This window comes from Phalaenopsis equestris, unplaced genomic scaffold, assembly GCF_001263595.1.
Source record: "Phalaenopsis equestris unplaced genomic scaffold, ASM126359v1 Scaffold232356, whole genome shotgun sequence".
Classification (NCBI taxonomy): domain Eukaryota; kingdom Viridiplantae; phylum Streptophyta; class Magnoliopsida; order Asparagales; family Orchidaceae; genus Phalaenopsis; species Phalaenopsis equestris.
This window is the reverse complement of record NW_018250322.1, coordinates 154797-171436: the sequence shown is the minus strand read 5'-3', so window position 1 is coordinate 171436 and position 16640 is coordinate 154797. Positions and strand designations below refer to the sequence as shown.

At 34.3% G+C, this 16640-nt stretch overlaps 1 protein-coding gene across 1 annotated transcript; it reads left to right on the top strand.

The window, feature by feature from the left end:
• The first annotated feature begins 5022 nt into the window (after positions 1 to 5022).
• LOC110038272 (RNA polymerase sigma factor sigA-like) lies at positions 5023 to 16549 on the top strand. The gene is made up of 10 exons (XM_020743057.1): positions 5023 to 5226; positions 5830 to 6322; positions 10029 to 10119; positions 10330 to 10524; positions 10634 to 10704; positions 15053 to 15290; positions 15391 to 15483; positions 15859 to 15987; positions 16079 to 16132; positions 16400 to 16549. Exons 2-10 carry the CDS (start codon positions 5844 to 5846, stop codon positions 16547 to 16549), a joined length of 1500 nt encoding a protein of 499 aa, XP_020598716.1. The 5' UTR covers positions 5023 to 5226; positions 5830 to 5843.
• The last annotated feature ends 91 nt before the right edge of the window (positions 16550 to 16640 follow it).

Sequence of the window (16640 nt, the reverse complement as noted above, 5' to 3'; positions counted from 1 at the left end):
ACCTGAGATTGAAATATTCGCGTTGGTGGCTGCTGCTTCGGATGCATTCTTGTCATGCGCTTTGGTTTTGTTTATTGCATTTGATTTTATTATAGAAAGCATTGTTTTGTCTCTTGTTTTTTTTTTCTGTATTTTATTATTATTCTTTTAAATGAATGATGTTTCGATCATGTAATTTATATAGAAATTTAGAACTTATATTGCACAATATAGAAACATGCAAAAGCCTCGTATTAGACAAACTACATCAGAATCCTAAAAGATAGGTTTTTATATTGCATGATATACAATCATGCAAAAGCCTAAGAGTGTGTGATGATTTAAGTCATTCTAAACAAAGGTAATGACTTATTAATCAACACCATCTGAGAAAACGTTGGGTTTTATTTGAGGTTCATCATTCGTTTCATGTTTCATTTTCTTTTAGATATATGAGAGGCAGATAATTGACTAGCCACAACACCACCAAAGTCTATAAAGAAAATGACTCAAGAAAAGAAGAAAATCATGCCTTAAAAGGTTTATCATAGGTTCTTATTATTTACTTATAGTAGCCTTGCGAAACAAAATTAGGTTAGAGTTCTTATAAAATGTTTATTATGACAGAAGTGACTATTGAAAACTAATTAAATTTTATTTTATGCTACACTGGTCAATATCTCATGGTTCCATCATCCTGTTATTATTGTTAGTTTTGGATTTACTTTTCTTAAAGAGGTAGTTAAATCTGTTTAGATCGGAAAACTTTTGTTTTACGTCGTCGAAGAAGCCTTTGTAAACCTAAAGGATTAATTATTATTGTTTATTATTTTTTTTTATTAATTTTTATTGTTATTATATTTTTATGATTAGTATATATTTTTTTAATTAAGCTCATTTATATGCTTTATTGAAGACATATATCAAGGTTTAACATCATTAAAATTTGTAAGAATCCATTAATCACTTGGGGAAGTGAATATGGTTCTTATAAACTCAAATCATTATACTTTTAGATTTTTTCGTTGTTTTTCTGTAATCTTATGAACTATTTTGTTGAAAATTTTGTGATTTTTAAGGTTTAAATTATTTTGACTTACCTAATTTCAAAATAATGTAATAAATAAATATTAAGTTGAAAAGCTTTATGTTAAAATTTTATGTATTTTTGCATTTTATTGTATTTGTTAGATTTATCTTAATTTTGAAGGTGATTTTATTCAAAAATTCATAATAAAGTTAAGTGGTCTCCAAAGTACTTTAAATTTCACTTAAATGTTTGAAGTATGATTCCAAACAATCTCATAATTTTCTAAATCATTTCAAGTTCATTTTAGATTTTTCATGAATTATTTGACTTATTAATAGGTTTATTAATAGAAAATAATTAAGAGAGTAATGAATCAAAGCAAAATTTTTTATTTTATTACTTCTTTCAATTCAATTGACCTATGGGTGAAGACTTCATTTATTTTGGAGTTCTATAAGAAAAATTATTCATATTTTACTAAGAAATTTATATTTTTAAATATCTTATTTATATTTCAACCACTTCTGCCTACGTTGGAAATATTTTTAATGATTTATCTTCAGTTGATTAACAATTTGGTTCGATTAATTGAGTTTCATTACTTCTACTTCTTTCATTTACTAAGTGGTTATTATGTAATGGGAAAATAAATTTTTTTTTTTTTTTTTTTTTTTTTTTTTTTGTATATTCAGAGAAACTTATAAATCTACCTCAAAACCAACATTAAATTTATAAATTTTTATAGTGTTTTGTTATTTATGTTCCATTTAAGAGTTCCATTTTAAATTTTAGTGATTTTGAATTATATATAGTTTATTTTTAAGTTGTTAAGGTAATAAAGGCAATTTTACAATTTTGAAGAAAATAAAAAAAATATCCTAAATTGCTTTAAAAACTATCAAAATTCACTATATATATATATACTTATCTATCTATCTATCTATCAATTAGTATATTATTTACTTATAAAGTTCAAGTTATTCCATAAAGTTCAATAATTTTTATTCAATTGAATTTTGTTTTAATGAATTAAAGTTAAGAAAAAGTAAATTTGTAAATTTAAGGGAAAACTACATGCTCACCAATGCTTACTTTCAAACTAATCTCAATTTTATTGAAATTTATTCATTTATGATTTTAAGTATGATTCCAATTAGATTATTCAACTTAATCATTTTTATTTGTTTATTTTAGCCCTTAAACATGATTTCATAATTTTATAAATTTTGATAATTTTCAAGTAGATTATTATGCAAAACCATTTAAATTGTGGTGGGAGATCTTAATTAGTAAGTTAATCAATTTCAAACAGTATTGCCCACCAATTAATCATCCAAGCACTTTAAGGTTTCAAATTCTTAACAATTTACTAATTAATCTTAATAACTGTTTGCATGTTTTATGGATTTGATTAAAGTTCTAACTAACGCATCATGTTTCATTCTTCCCATCAATGTTTCAGCATAGTTTTTACTCATTTAACCCCTAATATAATCCAATGTTAAATAAAAGAGGTCTTAAACTATAAATATAATATTTACAAATATACATTTATTAAGAAAATTTAATAAACTATCATGTAATAATCAAGATTAATGTCTAATTGAATAAAGTGATCACCCATAGGCCATTTAATATTTCAGAGGTTAATCTATATTTTTTTCAAAATATATTTTAATTTCTAGAATTATTTTTTTTCGATAAATGCAAAAGCACGAGGAAACTTCATTTAAGTAATCAAAATTTATATCTATTTATGAAAAAAATTACAGAGGTATCATATGGTCAAGAGGTTCAATCAGATGTAATTTCATTTTATTTTGATTTATATTTTAAATTTTATGAATTAATATTTGTTCTAATGGTTTAAAAATCATTTAAAATTTATTTAATGTTATTATCTTCTGATTTTATTTTTATTAAATTTTCTTAGTTTTCTCGAATCCAATACATTTATTTTTGTATTTTTATCATTTTTTAATTTCCTATGATTTTTAAAGTTATGTGGAATTAAATGGATTTTATTAATTCAGAATAATTAAGTAATTTTTTTTATAGGCCCGCCGTGTCAGCTGCCTCATCATCCTCCCTTTCCATGTGTCTCGCTCTGATTCACTGCCTTGGCCGTAACAACCTACTCATCAACTCCCTCTCCACAATACCGTATGTCAATGACACATAATCCCACTCTGCCTTGGCCGTAACAACCTACTCATCAACTCCCTTTCCACAATACCGTTTGTGAATCGAACAATGACACACAATCCCACGTTAATCCGAGTCACCCATTTTTCTAAATAAGAAATGGATGGTATCAGTTCATTGTTCATGAAGGGCTAAGAATCGAGCACAGTCCATATAAAGGAAACTGCTCGATCTACTTCATTTCTCTATGGATTTAAAAAATCTACGGCTCTACACGTTCATCGCATTAAGACCTATCTATCTAACAAAAAAGATCATTTAGCAAGCATGTTTATTTCGCAAAGGCCGAAAACCAAAGTGAACTAAGAAAAATAGAAAGGTACCTCAATTTGGTGGTGATCTTCTCAATCCAATTGTTGTATCAACTTTATAACGATCCAATGAGTATGCTTCAAGTCCCAATTTGAAGTCCCAAAGCCTCAGTTTATGAAGTTGATCAAACCCATGTGCTCCTCAATTAAGCAATGATCTAGAGGGCTTAGAGTTTGCACAATTGATTAGGGAAGTGGGATTTATTGCTCAGAGAAGTTAATGGAAGTGATGGATGGTGAAACTGAGTCAAATGTAATGAAATTCGAATGTGTCCGGGTTCGGGTAAGCTCAATTAATGGTGGATTTTGTCCTTGGGATAATGGATTTGACATGGAAGGAATGATGGAGCTCTGGAGAGTTTTTTATGACTTTTTCAGAAATTTTATGCCCTAATACTATTCGTCATGCAACCATATATTTACAATTTTCACAGTTGAGAACAAAATTTATTTCTTCACAACGCTTCATAACTCTTCCTAAATGATCTAAACATAAATTAAAAGAAGTTTTAAATACTGAGAAATAATCCATAAAAATTTCAATTCCATTTTCAATTAGATTATAGAAAATTGACATCATATATCTTTGAAAAGTTACATAGGCAATACATAATTCAAATGATATTCTTCTAAAAGCAAAAGTTCTATAAGTACTAGTAAATGTTTTTTTTCTCTTGATCCTCATGAGCAATAGATCAGACCTCCACTGTATCACGACCGTCGCCTTGACGCAGCTCGGCGTCCAGACGACGGACGTAATAATGAGGGCGAGATTAGGTCTTGTGAATGAAGAGGGAGAAACTAAAATTAACACAGGATTGATGGGATGCCTTTTTTGGTGTTACCTGCAATTAACTTTCTGTGGCTAGTAATATTTAACAAGAGGGGTGAAATCCGTAAATATCAAAATTTGGAGTGCTAGATATGTAAAAACTCCTTCAAGAAATTCTGTGGCAAAAAAAAAAAAACAAATGAAGCCATCTCTAGGGCTGTCAAAAAAGCTCGTTGTTCGCGAACAGTTCGTGTTCGGTTCGTCAATGAGTTCACGTTCGATTCGTTCGATAAGTAAACGAGACAAACGCGAACAAATTTTTTTCGTTCGGTTAGTTAAACAAACCAAACACGAACAGTGATGCGTTCGTTCGTGTTCGAATCGTTATTGTTTGAAATATAAAATAATATAAAATAATTATATATAAAAAATTTATTATATTTTAAAACATTAAATTTTATAAATTATAATATATAATAAAATAATAATACTTCGTTCGTTAAGAAACGAACACGAGCTTATTTCAAACAAACTAAATTTTAAATAAAGCGAACACGAACACAAGCTTTGTTCGTTCGTGTTCGGTTTGTTTACACGCCTAGCCATCTCATCCTTAGATTCTCACCGGCTGAATGATGGTGGGCCCACAGAAACCACACGCCCCAAAATCACCACATAAGGCGCAACATGATATCTCCTCCAACCAATAGTCTCCTCCCCTTCCATATCTTCCCACCCTCTCCTCCTCCTCTAACAAGACGAAGAAAAATAGCTCCTTTTCTCTCTGTTAAAAAAAAAATAGTAGAAAAAATACAGAGAAATTAAGGTTTTTATAAAAAAAGAAAGAAAAAAAAGCCCAGAAGCGCTTTCTTCTCCATTGGAAATCTCAAAATCCAATCTTTCTCTGCTCATCCAGCGCATGTGGTCAGGTATTCTTCTTCTTCTTCTTCCTTCATCTGAAACGATGAAGATGATAAAAAGGGGGACAGAATTCTGATGTATTTACACATGGAACATCTAAACTTTCATATTTACTTAATAGTTTTTACTGTAATAACTTCTTTGCTTTTCTTAGTTGCAGAATGTTTTATAACTTGTTTCTTGCTTAGGAGTTGTACTTATGAAATTGTTTGTTAAAAACTGTTCTTTTGATTCTTTTCATTTGGCTGTTATTGGTGGTATCGGCATCAAATAATCAGAATGATCGATGAGATTGGTCTTCATAGATTGAAAGTTTCAGCATTTCTGCTCTTGTTGTTGTTTTTCCTTTTTTATTTAAATGAGTTTAGTGAACTTCTCTTTAATTTTTTTTATATTGGATAAATAAAAGATTTAGTTTAAAACATACGGAAACTGAGATTTAATAAGATAGCAGGACTTATGTGGCTAACATTTAGCATATATAAAGGCTAAATCGTTTCCATGTTCCATTTAAATGATTCTTAAAAGAACTGTAATTTTTTACCTTGCTTGCAATAAAATCTAATTTCATTGAAATTTCACTAACAAATCTGTGTTTTTTGTTATTAAAGCTGCTTGATGCAAGATGGTGATGGCCGCAGTTGTAGGTCTGGCTGCCGGAAAAAGGTTTCCAAGAAGCTCTTTTTATTCCTCAGATTTTGCAGAAAAAAACATTTTTTCTGATCATAAAACTGTTCGGCCATCAACAACTTCAAATATAGCCATTATATTTGCTCAAAAGTCATCAAATTTTTGCACGGAAGCTTCAGCACACAGACAATCAAAACCCATCAAAGCTCTTATGACACATGTCGATACTTACGCCCCCTCCGCCGCTCATAACTCGTTCGACATCTCCGGCGGCGGTGCCGTCGAGGATCACGGCGGTGACATCGAATCTTCCCTCGAAGCCCTAATCTTGTTGCAGAAATCCATGTTGGAGAAGCAATGGGAGCTCTCATTCCGACATGTGAGGAGTGCTGCAACTAGTACTGAGAGGAAGGCGGGGGTTGCTCCATCTGGGATCTCGGCGGAGCAACGGAGAGCGGAGAGGAGGAGGAGGAAGTTTACAATAATAATAATATATTAATATACTATAGCAGTAATATACTAATATAAATATTGAATATTTATATAATATAAGTTATATAATTAATATATAATATTATTTTTATATATTGATATTAGGGATGTCAAACTGGCTCGTCGTTCGCGAACAACTTGTGTTCGGTTCGTTCGTTAAGAAACGAACACGAGCTTATTTCAAACAAACTAAATTTTAAATAAAGCGAACACGAACACAAGCTTTATTCGTTCGTGTTCGGTTCGTTTACACGCCTAGCCATCTCATCCTTACATTCTCACCGGCTGAATGATGGTGGGCCCACAGAAACCACACGCCCCAAAATCACCACATAAGGCGCAACATGATATCTCCTCCAACCAATAGTCTCCTCCCCTTCCATATCTTCCCACCCTCTCCTCCTCCTCTAACAAGACGAAGAAAAATAGCTCCTTTTCTCTCTGTTAAAAAAAAAATAGTAGAAAAAATACAGAGAAATTAAGGTTTTTATAAAAAAAGAAAGAAAAAAAAGCCCAGAAGCGCTTTCTTCTCCATTGGAAATCTCAAAATCCAATCTTTCTCTGCTCATCCAGCGCATGTGGTCAGGTATTCTTCTTCTTCTTCTTCCTTCATCTGAAACGATGAAGATGATAAAAAGGGGGACAGAATTCTGATGTATTTACACATGGAACATCTAAACTTTCATATTTACTTAATAGTTTTTACTGTAATAACTTCTTTGCTTTTCTTAGTTGCAGAATGTTTTATAACTTGTTTCTTGCTTAGGAGTTGTACTTATGAAATTGTTTGTTAAAAACTGTTCTTTTGATTCTTTTCATTTGGCTGTTATTGGTGGTATCGGCATCAAATAATCAGAATGATCGATGAGATTGGTCTTCATAGATTGAAAGTTTCAGCATTTCTGCTCTGATTTAAATGAATTTAGTGAACTTCTCTTAAATTTTTTTTTTATATTGGATAAATAGAAGATTTAGTTTAAAACATACGGAAACTGAGATATAATAAGATAGCAGAACTTATGTGGCTAACATTTGGCATATATAAAGGCTAAATCTTTTCCATTGGTATGTACATACATGGGGATTGGGCGGTATATATTTAAATGCCCCCCCTCACCCCTTTTGTTTGTGAGGGCATTCACATAATTAGTACCACCACACAATTCTTAAACATTAACATATCTAACATCTAATTTTCATATTTCCATGCATAACACTCAAATCCTTAACATTTTGTAAAAAAACATTACTATTAATAACTTTTTAAGAGTAAAATTTGTATTTTCATTCATAGTTTTATAACACCAAAGAGTTATAGATGTAAATATCAAAGTTCAGGGGTTAGATATGTAATACATAAGAATTATTTTCATTTATGTAAATTTTTATTCTTTTAATGCCATTTCAACGGTTTTGTAATGGTAGAGATAAAATAATATTACCTACGTGCCTCACCACCCATGGTAGGAACATTTAACTTTTTTCTCTTATGCTTGCTGGCCAATGTAGAGTGTTATTATTATGACAATGGACTGATATAGTACTATTTTCTATGGAGCCTTCGTGAAAACTATTTTCTTTATGATTTTAGTGGTAATGTACATGTTGTTAATCTAATATTTGTTTCATTTTTAAATTCTTTAAATTCTCTTTTGATTATGTTGAATCTTGAATTACACTCAAGGAATAGAGCTTGAGACAAGAGATAAAGAGAGATAGAGAGATGTACAATAATAAATAGTAATCAGTATTATAGATTAGTCATTTCTCATAAAACAATTCTTCTATTTATGGAGAAGGGAATACAATATGCAAACTTACTTGTTTGCCCCCACTTTAATGTGAGCGTTACAAGGTATTTTAGGTATTTTGCAGTATGGGCCTACAACTCAGCTACCCTCTAACTCGGTTCAGCTTAAATCAATGGTTCTTCGTTCAGCAAGACCAGCTCGTCGGAGTGTGTTGAATCAGGGTTGCTGGTCTGACTATCAACCATTGATACCTGATTGATGAGCTCTTATTGGCGGAATGAAACTATATTATCGAGTAGATGGTGAATCACCGTAATCCAAGAAATATCTCATTCCTTGATGATTAGGTCCTTCGGGAAGCTCATGGGTTATGTTATTGCCACATCTTGATCCCTTATGAGTAATCTCAGGGGTGTCCATGAAACTGTTGATGATATTGAACTTGTACCTTGAGTCGGGTTGTGGCGATAGACAAATTAATATCTCAGCTCGGCTCGATTGGACTTGGTCCCTGGTTCGGATGGCCTACACCCAGTCGGCTTCCAACCCCGATACGGAGAATTTCATCTGATCAAGTTAGCGGGTCTTTTGACCTCCCGCCCGTGGGCCCCCTTATTTGTACATTTCTATCTTTTAATTTGCTGGATCTCCTAGAAATTAGTGTCAATGCATTCCTAATGTATAGCTTCTTAAATGATTTGATTATTATTACTATTATTTGTTGGGCGATGTGGGGCCCAACTCACTTTATCCATGTTTGGACAATTCTTGTATCGTTGGCAAGATATTAAATGTATTTAATTCTTTCCTTCGTTGGATGCCTTACCACTTCTTCCTATCGAGTTCTCGCCTCTCTTGATTTCATAACACAGAAGTAAAGGCTCCCTCCCATTTTCGCGAATTAAGGCAGCTTGCCTTGCTCAGCTCTCCAGGGATTTCTTTGATGGGCTGAATAGAAAATTTAAAAACTGCAAAAAGTTCATCTCAGCTATATAGCTCTCCCTTTGCGTGAGTTCTCCGGTGCTCCTTTTTACGGAACAAGAAGGCAACGCAATTCATAGTTTTATAACACCAAAGAGTTATAGATGTAGATATCAAAGTTCAGGGGTTAGATATGTACCATTACAAAACCGTTGAAATGGCTCTTCGGTTAGTTCTTCTCCTTGGTTTTCTTCTTTGGGTGGCTCTCAGGTAGAGGGAGAGAGAGAGAGATAAGGAGAAGGAGAGAGAGAGAGAGAGACAAAGGGGTACAGAAAGAGTTTCTTGTAATAGTCGATGTGGTTGACGACTTGCAATCCTGAAAGCTATAAAATCCTTTGCAGCTCCGTAAATGTAGGGAATTTACAAAACCACATAAATATGTGTGGTCCGCTGTGTTTTTTTGTTTGCAAATTTCTCGTTTCAATTTTGTTTTATTGTCGCCGTTTTTCACAACAATTGGTATCAGAGCCTTGACTTGGATTTGAGGAAAGCGATGACTGGAGATGAGGTGATGACATTGAGGATCGAGAAGTTTAATGACACAGATTTTGATTACTGGAGGATGTAGATAGATGTCTACTTCTATGAGAAGAAACTTCACCTACTGTACTAGAAAAACAACCGGAAAAAATGAACGAGATTGAATGGAATTTGTTGGATCGACAAGTTTTGGGGGTTATTCAATTAACCCTATCTAGATCTGTTGCCCACAATATTATCAAGGAAAATAGTACTGTAAATCTCATTGAAGCTTTGTCAGGTATGTATGAAAAGCCATCGACGAATAACAAAGTGCACTTGATGAAAAAATTATTCAACTTAAAGATGACAGAAGTTATGTCTGTCGCTCAACATCTAAATGATTTCAATACCATTACAAATCAATTGTCTTCTGTTGAAATTGATTTTGACGATGAGATACATGCGCTGATATTGTTGGTTTCATTATCAAATAGTTGGGAAGACATGAAGATGACAATTAACAATTTTGCAGGTAAATTTACATTGAAATACGATGATATTTGTGATTTAATTTTGACTGGGGAGGTGCGCAGAAAAAAGTTTGGCGAGAGCTCGGGTTTGAGTTCGGCACTGAATGTAGATTCTAGAGGGAGATCAGATGACAGAAAATAAAACAGAGGAAGATCAATATCAAAGCACAGAGGCAAGAATAAGTCAAAGTCGGGTCAGCAGACAACCTACTGGAATTAGGAAAAAGTTGGCCACATAAAAATGAACTGCAAAAATCCGAAAAAGGCAGAGGATGATAGCGCTAATGTTGTAACTGAAGAAGTACAGGATGCACTATTGCTAGAAATTCACAGTTCTATTGATGATTGGATACTAGATTCAGAGGCTTCTTTCCATACATCTTCTCCCCGAGAGTTAATGTGGAACTATGTTGCAGGTGACTTTGGGAAGGTGTATCTAGCTGATGAAAAAGCTCTGGATGTGATGGGATGGAAGACGTTGATATTGCACTCCATAATAAGAGCAAATAGATTTTGTAAAAGGTTAGACACATTCCTGAGTTGAATAAAACCTCATTTCTGTTGAGCAGCTCAATAAGAGTGATCATATAATAGTGTTCTCAGATAGCTTCTGGAAGGTTACAAAAGGGGCACTGGCAGGGTAAGAAAATTGACACACTATATATGATTACAGGTTTACTCAGACTTGGTCACATGAGTCAGAGGGGCATGAGAGAACTTCAGCTCAGAGTCAATCTGCCAGAGCTGAAGTTAGTTGATCTCAGCATGTCTGAGAGTTGCATTATGGAGAAGTAGAAGAATGTAAGTTTCTTGGAAAGTGGTGGAGCGCAAAAGCAACAAAACTGGATCGTGTACACACAAATATGTGAGGACCTTCTCCAGTGACATCCCTTGGAGGCTCTCGTTACTATGCCACAACCATTGATGACCACAATATAAAGGTAAGGTTTGTTGAGTGATGAGGAGAGTGGGTCATGGGCGTACATTTTTATTGTTCCGCAGTCAGCTTTAGAGTCGTGCGCCCCTACAGCTACATTTCGTAGGTCAGTTGGAAACAGACATTCTCCTCAGCGTTACTCACCAACCTTGAACTACATTCTGTTGACAAATGATGGAGAATTACAAAGTTATGAAGAAATCTTGCAAGATGAAAATTCGAGCAAGTGAGAGCTTGCCATGAAAGACGAGATGTATTCTCTGCCAGAGAATCGGACTTGGGAATTGAAAGAACTTCCACCAGGGAATAATGCATTGCACAACAAGTGGATGTACTGGGTGAAGTCTGAGCATGATGACAGTAAGAGGTACAAAACTAGACTTGTTGAAAAGGGCTTTCAGTAGAGACAAGATATTGCCTATGCAGTGGGATTTATAAGCAAAAACATGAGTAACCCAAGAAAGAGCTTAGATGTACAAAACTATGTTGATGTTGATATGTTGACTAAAGGTGTTATTCTTGAGAAACCGATGTTGTGCTTAACTTCAGGTGGTTTTCTAGCTTGAAGACAGAGACTTTGAGTTGCAAAGGTGAAATATATCATGTTTGCGGAAAAGGACGATGCAGCCAGTGTTCTGGTCTCCAAGAAGGAGAATTGTTGGGCGACGTTGAGTCGGACTCACTTCATCCATGTTTGAACAAGTCCTGTATCATTGGCAAGATATTAAATGTATTTAATTCTTTCGTTCGTTGGATGCCTTACTGCTTCTTCCTATTGAGTTCTCGCCTCTCTTGATTTCGTCACACAAACGGAAAGGTTCCCTCCCGTTTTCGCAAATGAAGGCAGCTTGCCTTGCCCAGCTCTCCAGGATTCCTTTAATAGGTCGAATAGAAGCTTTAAAAGCTGCACGAAGTTCATCTGAGCTATATAGCTCTCCCTTCGCGTGAGATCTCCTGTGCTCCTTCTTACGGAACAAGAAGGCAACGCAAGGCTCTCTGGTTGGTTCTTCTCGATTTTCTTCTTTAGGTGGCTCTCGGGTAGAGAGAGAGATAAGAAGAAGGAGAGAAAGAGAGACGGACAGAGGGAGAGGGAAACAATTTCTTGTAATAGTCGGCGTGGTCGACGACATGTAATCCTCAAAGCTAATAAAATCCTCTGCAGCTCCGTGAACGTAGGCATTTTGCCGAACCACGTAAATCTGTGTATTTCGCTATGTTTTTCTGTTTGCTAATTTCTCATTCTAATTTTGTTTTATTGTCATCGTTTTTCACAACATTATTATCATTTTCATCAATGTTACTCTTGTTCCCATTATTCGGACTGGCCTTATAAATCATTTTTTTTCATTCATTCCTGTTTGAAATGTTAAACCTGTTATTCGCTAATCATTTTTGAATAAATTCTATTCTTATAATATTAGGCGCACTCTTTTTCATTACTAATATTCGAAAATAAGTTATTGGATGCACTATTGCTAGAAATTCACAGTTCTATTGATGATTGGATACTAGATTCAGAGGCTTCTTTCCATAGCTTCCTTCTATACATCTTCCCACAACTAATTAATGTGAAATTATGTTGCAGGTGACTTTGGGAAGGTGTATCTGGCTGATGGAAAAACTCTGGATGTGATGGGATGGAAGACGTTGATATTGCACTCCATAATAAGAGCAAATAGATTTTGCAAAAGGTTAGACACGTTCCTGAGTTGAATAAAATCTCATTTCTATTGAGCAACTCAATGAGAGTGGTCATATAATAGTGTTCTCAGATAGCTTCTGGAAGGTTACAAAAGGGGCACTGGCAGGGTAAGAAAATTGACACTCTATATATGACTACAGGTTTACTCAGACTTGGTCACATGAGTCAGAGGGGCATGAGAGAACGTCAGCTCAGAGTCAATCTGCCAGAATTGAAGTTAGTTGATTTCAGCATGTCTGAGAGTTGCATTATGGAGAATTAGAAGAATGTAAGTTTCTTGGAAAGTGGTGGAGCGCAAAGGCAACAAAACTGGATTGTGTACACACAAATATGTGAGGACCTTCTCCAGTGACATCCCTTGGAGGCTCTCGTTACTATGCCACAACCATTGATGACCACAATATAAAGGTAAGGTTTGTTGAGTGATGAGGAGAGTGGGTCATGGGCATACATTTTTATTGTTCCGCAGTCAGCTTCAGAGTCGTGCGCCCCTACAGCTACATTTCATAGGTCAGTTGGAAACAGACATTTTCTTCAGCGTTACTCACCAACCTTGAATTGCATTCTGTTGACAAATGACGGAGAATTACAAAGTTATGAAGAAATCTTGCAAGATGAAAATTCGAGCAAGTGAGAGCTTGCCATGAAAGACGAGATGTATTCTCTGCCAGAGAATCAGACTTGGGAACTGAAAGAACTTCCACCAGGGAAGAATGCATTGCACAACAAGTGGATGTACTGGGTGAAGCCTCAGCATGATGACAGGAAGAAGTACAAAACTAAACTTGTTGAAAAGGGCTTTCAGTAGAGACAAGATATTGCCTATGCAGTGGGATTTATAAGCAAAAACATGAGTAACCCAAGAACGAGCTTAGAGGTACAAAACTATGTTGATGTTGATATGTTGACTAAAGGTGTTATTCTTGAGAAATCGATGTTGTGCTTAACTTCATGTGGTTTTCTAGCTTGAAGACAGAGGCTTTGAGTTGCAAATGTGAAGGGGTGAAATATATCATGTTTGCGGAAAAGGACGATGCAGCCAGTGTTCTGGTCTCCAAGAAGGAGAATTGTTGGGCGACGTTGAGTCGGACTCACTTCATCCATGTTTGAACAAGTCCTGTATCATTGGCAAGATATTAAATGTATTTAATTCTTTCGTTCGTTGGATGCCTTACTGCTTCTTCCTATTGAGTTCTCGCCTCTCTTGATTTCGTCACACAAACGGAAAGGTTCCCTCCCGTTTTCGCAAATGAAGGCAGCTTGCCTTGCCCAGCTCTCCAGGATTCCTTTAATAGGTCGAATAGAAGCTTTAAAAGCTGCACGAAGTTCATCTCAGCTATATAGCTCTCCCTTCGCGTGAGATCTCCTGTGCTCCTTCTTACGGAACAAGAAGGCAACGCAAGGCTCTCTGGTTGGTTCTTCTCGGTTTTCTTCTTTAGGTGGCTCTCGGGTAGAGAGAGAGATAAGAAGAAGGAGAGAAAGAGAGACGGACAGGGAGAGGGAAACAATTTCTTGTAATAGTCGGTGTGGTCGACGACGTGTAATCCTCAAAGCTAATAAAATCCTCTGCAGCTCCGTGAACATAGACATTTTGCCGAACCACGTAAATCTGTGTGTTTCGCTATGTTTTTCTGTTTGCGAATTTCTCATTCTAATTTTACTTTATTTTCATCGTTTTTCACAACATTATTATCATTTTCATCAATGTTACTCTTGTTCCCATTATTCGGACTGGCCTTATAAATCATTATTTTTCATTCATTCCTGTTTGAAATGTTAAACATATTATTCGCTAATCATTTTGAATAAATTCTGTTCTTACAATATTAGGCACACTCTTTTTCATTACTAATATTCAAAAATAAGTTTTATCTACATATTTAATTAGCCAATTTCTACTATTTAGTATATCGTGTTCAAATCATCCAAATCTATCTTTACTCTTTTTAATTAGCTTCGATTGAAGTCAATCCGAGCTCTTCTCCAACAAAATCATTCTTTAATTTTTTCTTCTTGGTTTTGTCGCACATTCATCATAAAATTTTCATTATTGCTGCACTCAATTACTTATAAAATATAAGGAATATTTACATGCATATCACTCAATTCCTATTTATTTAAAGAGCCAACACATGAACTTCAATGTTTATATACATACCACCCTATTCATGTATGAAATTGGAAGATTTTTTATGTGATATGAAATTGGGTGGTATAAATATGAAGAAAAAAAGTTCAGGTGTTCCATGTGTAAATATATAGGAATCGGATGGTATATAGGCAAATGCCATAAAATATAATTTTAGGCCTTTATGATGTCCTCTAATCACACACAACTACTATTGTAAGCTTTATTTGTAATTTTTTCTTACAATATATGAATTTCAGACTGAAGGAGAGGTTGGGTTTTGAACCATCTGATAGACAACTCGCCTCTTCATTAAAAATCTCCTGTAAAAGCCTGCGTGCAAAGCTGTTGGAATGTTCTTTAGCAACAGAGAAACTTGCTATGAGTAATGTTCGTCTTGTCATGTCCATTGCACAAAAATATGATAACATGGGCTCCGACATGGCCGACCTCATTCAGGTAGATCTGCAATTTAATAGTTTCTTCTTTCTTCCAAGCTGTTTTCTCTGATATTTTTCCTATTATCACGTGTTCATTGATTCAAATTTTGATTTTGCAGGGTGGTTTGATTGGATTACTTCGCGGCATAGAGAAATTTGATTCCTCCAAAGGCTGCAAAATTTCAACCTATGTATACTGGTGGATCCGACAGGTGTGCTTAATTGTGATAAAAATTTGATTTTTATTCCTCCCAAGGATGTAAAATTTTAATCTTTATATACTGGTGGATCTGCCAGGTCTTGTTAAATTTGATTATAAACCTGGTAAATTTCAAATTTTTATATTTCATATCAAATTATGATGAGAAAATTTTAATTTTTATTCCTCCAAAACGGCAAAAATTTCAACCTAGGTACACTGGTGGATCCGCCAGGTTTACTTCACTGGTGATTATAAGCCACATAAATTTCAAATTTTTATATTTCCTATCAAATTATCATGATAAAAATTTGATTTTTATTACATTTTTCGTGTTGAATGAAGATTCTTTGATGCAAAAAAAGTTACAGTTCTCTCTCTTTTTCAGGGCGTTTCTCGAACTCTCGCTGAGAATTCGAGAACCTTGAGATTACCAACTCATTTGCATGAACGATTGAGCTCCATTCACCATGCAAAAATCAGGCTGCAGGAGAAAGGAATCACTCCATCTATTGATGTAAGAAAATTTCTATTTTACTGTTATTATTGTTTTTTTTTTTGGTTCATACAAACTGTAAACTCTTCAATTTACTTTGGTTTTTCTGCAGAATATTGCAGAGAGTCTGAATATGTCAACAAAGAAAGTGAGAAACGCTACTGAGGTGAGAAAATAAGAAAGGAAATTTACATACATACCGCACAATTCTTTTGTAGACCTATGCCTGAAAATGTGCATTTTACTTTTAAAAAAAAAGTAGTAATGATACTTTTAATATGATATTAAAGATTTCAGTGTTATGTATGTTAATATGAAAATTTAGATGTTTGATATGTAAATATATAAGAATTGTGTGGCATGCATAAATGTCCCTAATATGAACGTTCAGTTTGGTTTCAGGACCATTTTCTGACTATGATCTGTGGTACAGGCAGTCAATAGAGTTCTATCTCTTGATAGGGAAGCTTTTCCTTCACTGAATGGCCTTCCTGGAGATACTCTCCACAGTGTATGCATCCAATCTGCAGAATTAGCAAAATTGAGTGATTTGTCAAAAACTATTCACACTGGATCATTTTAGTCCCATAATCTATAAAAACGTCAAATTAGTCTTCTGAGTCTTTAAATCGAGGCAGAAATGATCCTTTGTTGGGGGAGTCTGGGAACTAATT